This window comes from Coturnix japonica, chromosome 22 (assembly GCF_001577835.2).
Source record: "Coturnix japonica isolate 7356 chromosome 22, Coturnix japonica 2.1, whole genome shotgun sequence".
In the NCBI taxonomy this organism is placed as follows: domain Eukaryota; kingdom Metazoa; phylum Chordata; class Aves; order Galliformes; family Phasianidae; genus Coturnix; species Coturnix japonica.
The window spans coordinates 825,138-834,008 of NC_029537.1; the positions used below are offsets into that span (position 1 = coordinate 825,138).

Below are 8,871 nucleotides of genomic sequence, written 5' to 3' on the forward strand. Positions count from 1 at the left end.
GGGCCCTCCGGGAAGGCGCGCTGTGATTGGACGAGCCGCCAACGGGGCTGACTCACTTCCTGCCTCCCGCAGCCAATGGGAGGGCGAGAAGAGGGCGAGGGGGCGTGGCCAAGTGTCAACGTGGGGCTGTAGGGCCGGGACCCCCCGGACCCCGGTATGGGGGGACCCCATAAAGGATGGAGACCCCATAGGAACCAGGAGCCCCCTATAGGAAACAGGCAGCCCCTATAGGTAACAGGCAGCCCCTATAAGTAACAGGCAGCCCCTATAAGAAACAGGCAGCCCCTATAAGTAACAGGCAGCCCCTATAGGAAACAGGCAGCCACTATAAGGAACAGGCAGCCCCTATAAGTAACAGGCATCCCCTATAGGTAACAGGCAGCCCCTATAGGTAACAGGCAGCCCCTATAAGGAACAAGCAGCCCCTATAGGTAACAGGCAGCCCCTATAAGTAACAGGCAGCCCCTATAGGAAACAGGCAGCCCCTATAAGGAACAGGCAGCCCCTATAGGAAACTGGCAGCCCCTATAAGGAACAGGCAGCCCCTATAGGAAACAGGCAGCCCCTATAAGAAACAGGCAGCCCCTATAAGCAGCCACCCCTATTAACTGGGACCCCTATAGTCCTCCCCCAGCACCCAAAGGTGCCGCCCTTCACCCCACAGCAGGGACCCCCCCCACACCCCATAGAGCCCAATGGGATGGAATTGGGTTTTTTTTTTTGGGGGGGGGGAGGCTGTTTCCTCCCCACACCCCGAAACCCAGCCCTGCCCTGGGGTGACTCACCCCCCCAGCACGGAAACCAGATAAACCTGGGTGTGTGTTAATGGGGGGGGGGGGTCAAAAGGGGAACACGCCCCCAATGCAGCGGCCCTAAATAGAACCCCATTGAACAGCAGAACACGGCTGGGGGGGTTTGGGGGTGAATGGGGGGGGATTGGGCTGGGGGCTTCATGAAAGCACCCATCACATCTAAGTGTGGCCAAACAAATGGGCTTTTTTCTCCTCATTTTGAGCAGGTTGGTTTAATGAGGTTTAATTAGCACAGAGATAAAGGAAATGATGGGATGGGGGGGTTGGGAATTCCCTGTCTGGCAGCGGGGCCTTATCGCAGGGCTCCAGGCGTGTCGCAGTGATGACAGGGCACCAACACAGCCCCGTATGGCACTGACAGCCCGGGTGAGTCACCGGCACCAATAAGGGCTGGATTTACTAAGTCAAACCTGCCCTAAAATAGCACAAAACCCCATAAAACTCATAGCAAAAAGCTCAGCTCCGGGCTGGATCCGCATGTCCTCATCTTAAAGCATCGCTGGGAGGTTTATGTGCTGATTGAGATGGGGTTGAAAGCAATGTTGGCTGTAGGGCTGTGCTGCCACCTCCTGGGGTTGAGGGAACATAGAGCTGAGATGGGAATCCCTGTATGGGGGGAATCCCTGCCCAAGGTTTGGGTTGGAATCCCTGCCCAACCCTGGGGTGACCCATTGAACACACAAAGAAGCAGCAAAGTGAGTTTGTTCAGCTCAAATCCCAAAGGTTGAGTTGGGGATCAGCTGTTGGGTGGGTTTTCCAGCAGCGTTTTCTCGCTGACTTTATTCCTGAGTGATGTTATAATAAAGGGAGATTGGGGATGAACCAGAAAGGAAAGGGAAAAATATCGATGGGTTTGAATCAGACGATGCTGAGCTGGTAAAAAAAATAACACAACAACCAATAGAACCAGCAGGAAATCCTGGCGAGGAGCAAACGGAGCCGAGATCGATGAGCTTCAGTTCACCCTCCCTCGGTGCAGGGCAGAGCGAGAGCACCCGGATTTGCTCTAAATGACCCCAAAATCCCTTTGAGGATGGAGTGACGGAGTCCTGTCCCACCTTTGAGGTGTGTGAACAAGGCAGAGCTGCTCCGTGCAGCGTCAAGCGATGAAATCCAATGGTCTGTTGAATCCTCCTTTTCTGTTCATGTACTGTCTGTGGGGGAGAGGAGAAGGAACAGATCAGCTCCTCACTGTGCCCATAGACAACCTGGACTCTGAGATGCTGTTTTATCTCCCCCCCTTCCCAGCAGTGCTGTTTTATCACATGAAAACAGGTGGATTCAGTGCAATCACAGCAGCACAAACCTGTATTTCCTCTTCTGGGACACGTTGATGGCGTATGCGTTTGCAGCACCGTCCACTTTCTTGCCCTTGAAAGAGGAGAAAGAGCAGAGCTGTGTGTAGCACCAAGAGCTGCCCACGTAAAGCAAACAGAGCCACAGCTCCGGGATGTGAAGGAGAAACCCCACATCAAATGGGTGCAATGCAACGGGGGGAGTTGTTTTGGGGTACAAGCAACACTGTGCTGTAATGCAGCCCTGCAGGGTGAGGAAAGGCAGCTCTGAGCCCAGCAAACTCACTTTTGTTGTGTCGAAAGAAGCGAAGCCCATCATCTTCATCATCTCGATTTCCTCCTCCGTCTTGCCTTGCAAATCCTCCTCTGTAAAGGCAACGAAACAGGGGGATTCACCCACCATCACCCAGCACAACCGGTGGTTTTACACTTCTAAAGCACTTCAATAAGTCCCAAAGAGCCCCTCAATGCTGCTCACAGCACCGATAACCCCAACATGAGTTAATATAAGGGTTGTTGGGGATGTTGGCTCACCCGTGATCTGCCGCTCTTTGCCTTTGGTGTCTTTACTGTCCTTCTTCTCCTCGTCCCGTCTCTCCTTCAGTCTCAGCGGGGAGGACGAGCTGGAGTGGTGCCGCCGGGGGGGGGGGGACCTGAAACGGCCGGTATGAACGGATCAGAATCACGGGAACCGGAGCAACGGGGAACGGGGTCGGGGATGGAAAAGGGGACGGAGATAAAAGGGAACGGAGATAAAGGGAACGGAGATAACGGTACCGGGCTCCTGACCTGGATCTCCGCCGATGCGGGGACCGGGATCTCGTTCTCCTCCTGTCCCGGTCCCGGGATCGTGTCCGTTCCCTCCTCCTCCTGTCCCGGTCCCGAGAAGCGGATCGAGATCGGCGGCGATCTGAGGGCAACGGGACATGAGGATGAGGATGATGAAGGCCCCGGGCAAGGCCTCACGTTCACCCCCAGGCCCCGCAGCCCCCCCGGGACCCCCCCCCCGGCTCCTGTCCGCCCACAGACCCCCACCCCGTACCCAGCCGCCCCCTCACCCCCCCCCATTCCCGTCCCATCTCCTCACCGCGACGCGGCGGCGAACGGGACCGGCTGCGGCCCATGGCGCCGCCCCCCACTTCCGCCTTCACCCCCTCCCCACTTCCGGCGCTCCGGTCCTCTCTCCCCACTCTCCGGCCGGAAACAGCACCGCAGCGCTTTGGTTCCGCCTCCAAAATGGTCCGGGGGGGGTAACAAGCGCTTTGTGCCCCCCTTGGGGCGGCCCCTCTCGGCCTGCAGAAGGGCTCGGGGCCGGACCCGCATCCCTCCATGGACTCTGAGCACACTGGGGCCGAACATGGGGTTTATTATGTACAGGCAGGCGTTACACAGCGCTCCCAGCACCAGCCTGCAGCCCAACCCCACGGCACCGAGCGCAGCGGGGGCTTCAGGCATCGTCCAGCATCGTGATGGTGCCCCAAAGCCTTTTCTAAGCCTCATCTTCCAGCCCAGGACTTGGATGGGACGGTTCCATTCCAGCCACAGCCCTGGGAATGGGAGCTAAAAAGCCACAATGGGGTGGGGGGTGCTGGGCTCAGGGGGGCTGAGGGGCACGAGGGGGGGCTGGGAGAGGAGAAAAAGCAGCAAGAGAATATGGGGGGTGGGCAGCAGGAAGAGCTGGTAAGAAAGGCTGAGGGCAGCTGAAGGGCCAGAGCTTAAATGGAGCTCATGGACAGGATAAAGAGGGACTTTCTGCATGGCCTGATGGCAGCAGGATGATGGGGAATGACTTGGAGCCATCAGGTGGAGATGGAGATGAGATGGCAGCAGGAGAGTCCTCACTCAGAGGGCAGGGAGGCACTGCTGCCCACAGCTGGGGGTGCCCCATCCATGGGGGCAGGACATGAAACCAGGCAGCCCCTGAGATCCCCTCCAACTCAATCCTGCCTTCAGTGACCCCCCCCCCCCCAGCAAAAGCCATTTTTCCAGGCTTCAGAGCTGCTTTTTCTCCTTCCCTTTGGGTTGTAAGGCTGGGCAATGAGGATCTGTGTGTGTTCAGGAGTCCGGAGCTGGGCTAAGCAGCTGTGGTGCTCTTTATGTGTACAGGCACTCAATAACACGGTGCAGGGGGAGCAGGGCAGTGCCTCCTACTGAAGGGGATCGACATCCCAAAGTAGCACTTAGTGAGTGACGTTTGTTTTACACGGCTCTGCCCCCGAGGCTTCTTCGTCTCCTGTGTTCTCAGGTGAGGTGCAAAAATCCTGCTGCTCTCCAGCAAGCAGCCAACGTGTGAGTGTGGCACCAGGAGGGGATGGAGGTTGGCTCACAGCCTTGGGGTAAGGATTGCAATCTGAGAAGGAAAGCATCCCAATCCTCCGGTGTTGGGCTCCATCCCATCACTCAGGCAAAGAGGGGGCAAAGCCGACGTCGTTCCAGCAGAGCGTGAAGCGAAATGTTTTCTTTAAGGACCCCAAAACAGCGACAAAACACCCTTTTCTTCCTCAAAACCAAGAGCATCCGGGCTGTGCCCCAACATTGAGGGCTCTACAAGCAGCGGGTGGGACAAAGAAACCTCACAGCCCATGTAGGTGCCTGGGAGAGATGGGGGGGTGCTGGTGGGAGCAGGGAGGTGGCGGTGGGTATTTCCCCAAGCAGCAGATGGGCCAAAATCTCTTGGTAAGATCAGTGGCCGCCTCCATAGCGGGTGATGGGGGTGAGGGGGGGACACACGGTGCCATATTGTTCACCTCCAGGGTTTATGGCTGCGCCACGGCCAGACGCACGGCGCAGACCCCTCCCCGTTTGAAAAGACCAAAGCCTTTTTTTTCTGGGGGGGGGGAGGCTCAAGATTCGATCTTTTCCTTCTTTTTGCCCTTCTTCAGGAAAGATGGGGTGCGGAATTTCTTTTTCTTCTTCGACGGGGATTTGGAAGGTGACCCTTCGGGGGAGACGGGGGTGCTGGTCACCGTCTCGCTCTTCTCCTTGGGGGTGTCCTGCTCTGGGTTGGCTGGGGTGCTTGTCTGGTCCCCCCCTTTGCTCTCCTCGGTGCTCTGCTCCTCATCCTTCCCATTGACCACCGCCGGCGGCTCCTTCTCGGTGGAGGAATCGCCCGGAGCTTGGCCATCCTCCACCTTCTTGTCACCTTGATAAGGGGAGAGGGAGAGGTGAGTGCTGCAGAGCTGCCAGCTGCCATCGCCCTCCCCACGTCAACCCAGGCAGGAGCAGGATCCAACCCTATAAACCACCAGGACCCATAGGAAAAGCCTCCCTGAGCCTTTCCCCTCCCCACAGGATGGAGCCCTCAGCAATGGAACAAAGCGGGCAGCACCAGCAAGGCAACCCCAGGTATGTCCTGCTGCAGGTGCTGAGCGGGCTCTGCTGGAGCACGGCCCCCTCTGTACTTACTACAGTGACAAGCATTCGGAGTCGGGGGGAACTCCTGGGGTGAAAGCAACACATGGAGGAAAGAGAAAGGAAGACGTTGTGGAGACAGACAGACGGACAGACACCATGAGACACGATGAGACAGCCAGCAGCCCCCACCACCACCCCCCCAAGCCCCCAGACCCATGCAGGTTGCATACAACAGATGTACACGGTGTGTGGGTAACGACGCTGGGAGTCCCCGCAGAGCCCCCCCCCCTCCCCACAGTGGGTGCCTAAATCCTACATTGACCTTAAAGGGGATGCATCAGGTATGGGGCCATTGTGCATCCCCGCTGCTCTATGGGGCAGCACGAAGGCACTGCTGATGTTTATTCACTATTTTCCACGGGGTTTTTGCTCTTCATCCCTCTCCCACCCACACCCCACTCACCCTCCGGACCCTCCGGGGCTGCACTTTTGTTGGGGGATTTTGGGGACCCCGGTGGTGATTTTGTAGGGGATGCCTGAGTCTCCTCTTCCTCCTTGTCTCCTGCAGACAAACATATGGCTACAGACCCCGTAATGGGGCTCTGGGATGCTCACTGTTCCCCCAGCTCATACCTTGCAGCCCCAGTTTCTTCCTCTCCACCTCTCGCTTGTACTCCTCCAGCTCCTGGTCTGTGAGTTGGCTGAAAGGGTTTGGGGGCTCCGGCTCAGCGGGGGCCTCCTCTTGGGATGGGTTTTTGGTGTCAGCATCCCCCAAATGGCTTTCTGTGGACTGAATCCCCCCCCCCAAATAGCAGCGTCACCTCCTGGCACGAGGAGGAACGAGGACATGGGGACATGGGGGACATACGGGGCTGCGGCTGGTCTCAGCGATCACACTGGCCAACAGCTGGGACTGCGGCCCCGCAGACTTCACATCCTGGCGGTTCTGCTCACGGATCTACAGGAGAGACGCAGAGAGAGGGTGGGAAAACGTGGCCCTTGGGATCCCACCTCCAGGGTCACTCGGATGGCACCGCACCTTGTTCCTCATCTCCAGCACCTCCTGAGGGTCGGTGTAGAGGGGCACGAACTGGTTGGGGTTCTCGATGCGGATGGCGGTGCCGCTGCTGCCCTTCTCCACCTCGTCAGCCTTCAGCCACTGCACCCACAGAGATGGGTGGAACGGAGAGCAAACCCAAGTGAACGTATGGCAAGGAGAGAGGAAACCCCAATAACTGGGCATAATGGAGAACAAGCCCCAAGAAATGCATGGGACTGAGTGAGGAAACCTGGATAAATGCACCCCAACAAAGCGCTGGGTGCTGCTGGTGGGCTTTGAGAATAAAAGGAGGCACTATGGGGTAAGTAAAGGCAGATATGAGAAACTAAGTGGGCACACCAAGCTCTTCTCACTGCTGGAGGACCCTGTGGGCTCCCTGTGTGCACCCACCTTTGGTGCAACCAACTCTCCGAGCATCCCCCACCTCCCTTTAATCAATGAGCCCCCCCCAGAAATCATCAGTCGGATCCAAAACCCCAAAGAACCCAACAACCCCATACGGTCGTCTTGGTCTTCTGGCCTCCCTGCTGCTCCTCGGCCACGCTGACCCGCAGGTACGTGTTGGGTGTGTTGAGCCACCGCGTCTTCTCCTTCTGCTGCTTCTGAGCGTGCTGCCGCAGCGCAGGGCTGGGCATCGCCTCCTCCTCGAACACAAAGGCCGTCACCGTGGCGGGGATGAGCACGTCGCTTTTGGGTTTGCTTTTCTCTTGCACGAAGGGGTAGCGGTAGGTGTAGCCGGTGCGGTAACCCTGCAGAGCAAAGCGTTATGGAGCTGTGTGTGTTATTTGCTGAAGGGATGGAGGGATGTTGGCTGCTCGCTCACAGCTGCTCACCAGGTTGTCCAACATCCTCATCAGGGCTTCAAATTCATGCTCTCCCAACCGGCTCTTCTGCATGGGGCCGAAAGTGCTGCCAGCCCAGCGCACGGAGCCCACCTCGTGGGGACGGTGCTTGGCTCGCTCCAGCACGATGAGGTTCTCTGCTCCACCTGCACTCGCCAGCGCCGACACCTGCAGCGTTGTGTCCATGGCTGAGGCTTTGCACAGCTCTGTGTGTTAGCTCAGGGGACACTGCATGGCCCAGACCATGCCTGGCTCCATGCACCAGAGCTTGACATGTCTCTGTTGTGGGGGCAGCTCTCACCTGCACCTCGCAGGCCGCCTGCAGGTGGAAGATGCTGTAAAACGCCTCCTCGGCCGTGTCACCCAGCGCCAGCACCCCGTGGTTGCGCAGCACCAGGATCTGCAGCAGCAAAGGAGCATCAGCACAGCGTGTGATGGGGAGGGGTTGTTACCAGCACCATGACACCCCCTGCCCCCCAGACCCACCTTGCATGTGGGGCCAAGGCACTTCTGCAGCTCAACCCGGTCGGCTTCGTCCTCCACCTCACCACGGAAATCGAAGTAGGCGATGTCCCCCAGCAGCAGAGCAGCACGGGAGATGGGCAGCACGCCACAGCGCATGGCTGACACCTGCGGCACAGCATGGCACAGTATGGCACAGCACGGCAGGGTATGGCACAGCAGTATGGCACAGCACGGCAGGGTATGGCACAGCATTATGGCACAGCATTATGGCACAGCATTATGGCACAGCATTATGGCACAGCATTATGGCACAGCGCAACACAGCAAGGCAGAACGTGGCACAGAACAGCACAGTGTGGCACAGCAGGACACGGCACAGCTTGGCACAGTGTGTCACAACCAGAACAACGTGGCACAAAGCAATGCAGCACAGTGAGGTGCAACATGGCACAATGCAGCATGGAACAACAGGATGGGAAGAAGCAGCGTGTGGCACAACAGGGCACGAAGTAGCTCAGGGTGGCACGAGGAACGTGACATGATGTGGCATAGAATAAGATGGCACAGAATATGATGGCACAGCACCCGAATCCCCCTCTCCCCTCTCACCGCAGCAGTGGCCGGGGTGTGCAGGCGCACGATGCAGCGCGCATCAGGGCGGGCAGCGTAGATGGCAGCGTGGAGGCTGAAGGCACGAGCATCAGGAGCAAAGTCGGTGCTGCCCTGCTCCACCACATCCCCCAGCACGTTCACCTTGATCTGCGGACGGAGGGGACCCCTCAGTGCGTGGGGACAGTGTTGGGATGCGGGGGGGGGGATGTGGGAGGGATACGCTCACCAGGCTGGCTGCGGTCACCTCGCTGCATGCCAACCCCTGGGGGGCCACTAGGAAGTGCTCCTGCTCTTTGCTCACCCGCAGCTGAAAAGAGGGAGGAAAAAGGAGAAAGGGAGGGGAGGAAAGGGGGGAAAAGAGGGGAGGAAAGGGGGGAAAAGAGGGGAGGAAAGGGGGGAAAAGAGGGGAGGAAAGGGGGGAAAAGAGGGGA

At 58.2% G+C, this 8,871-nt stretch overlaps 2 protein-coding genes across 4 annotated transcripts in view; both read right to left on the reverse strand.

Moving 5' to 3' along the window:
- Window positions 1-1,508: 1,508 nt before the first annotated feature.
- Window positions 1,509-3,636, reverse strand: SNRNP27 (small nuclear ribonucleoprotein U4/U6.U5 subunit 27). 3 transcript variants are annotated; one of them, XM_015883020.2, is made up of 6 exons: window positions 3,195-3,636; window positions 2,895-3,017; window positions 2,642-2,757; window positions 2,394-2,473; window positions 2,119-2,183; window positions 1,509-1,966 (listed from the first exon to the last, which is right to left on the reverse strand). In XM_015883020.2, exons 1-6 carry the CDS (start codon window positions 3,605-3,607, stop codon window positions 1,912-1,914), a joined length of 852 nt encoding a protein of 283 aa, XP_015738506.1. In that variant the 5' UTR covers window positions 3,608-3,636; the 3' UTR covers window positions 1,509-1,911. The 3 variants fall into 3 exon arrangements, with proteins under 3 accessions (XP_015738506.1, XP_015738508.1, XP_015738507.1); XM_015883022.1 differs by having other exon boundaries at window positions 2,642-2,760; window positions 2,897-3,017; window positions 3,195-3,231; XM_015883021.2 differs by lacking the exons at window positions 1,509-1,966; window positions 2,119-2,183; window positions 2,394-2,473 and having other exon boundaries at window positions 2,651-2,756.
- The window catches only part of ADD2 (adducin 2), a 9,031-nt gene continuing 3,617 nt past the window's right edge, over window positions 3,458-8,871 (reverse strand). Inside the window, exons 5-15 of the mRNA XM_015883019.2 lie at window positions 8,667-8,747; window positions 8,438-8,587; window positions 7,850-7,993; window positions 7,665-7,763; window positions 7,355-7,531; window positions 7,022-7,270; window positions 6,501-6,620; window positions 6,330-6,419; window positions 6,095-6,251; window positions 5,925-6,023; window positions 3,458-5,249 (exon numbers count right to left, since the gene is read on the reverse strand). Coding sequence (XP_015738505.1) covers window positions 4,951-5,249; window positions 5,925-6,023; window positions 6,095-6,251; window positions 6,330-6,419; window positions 6,501-6,620; window positions 7,022-7,270; window positions 7,355-7,531; window positions 7,665-7,763; window positions 7,850-7,993; window positions 8,438-8,587; window positions 8,667-8,747 — 1,665 coding nt within the window. The 3' untranslated portion in view covers window positions 3,458-4,950. The remainder of the gene's footprint in view (window positions 5,250-5,924; window positions 6,024-6,094; window positions 6,252-6,329; window positions 6,420-6,500; window positions 6,621-7,021; window positions 7,271-7,354; window positions 7,532-7,664; window positions 7,764-7,849; window positions 7,994-8,437; window positions 8,588-8,666; window positions 8,748-8,871) is intronic.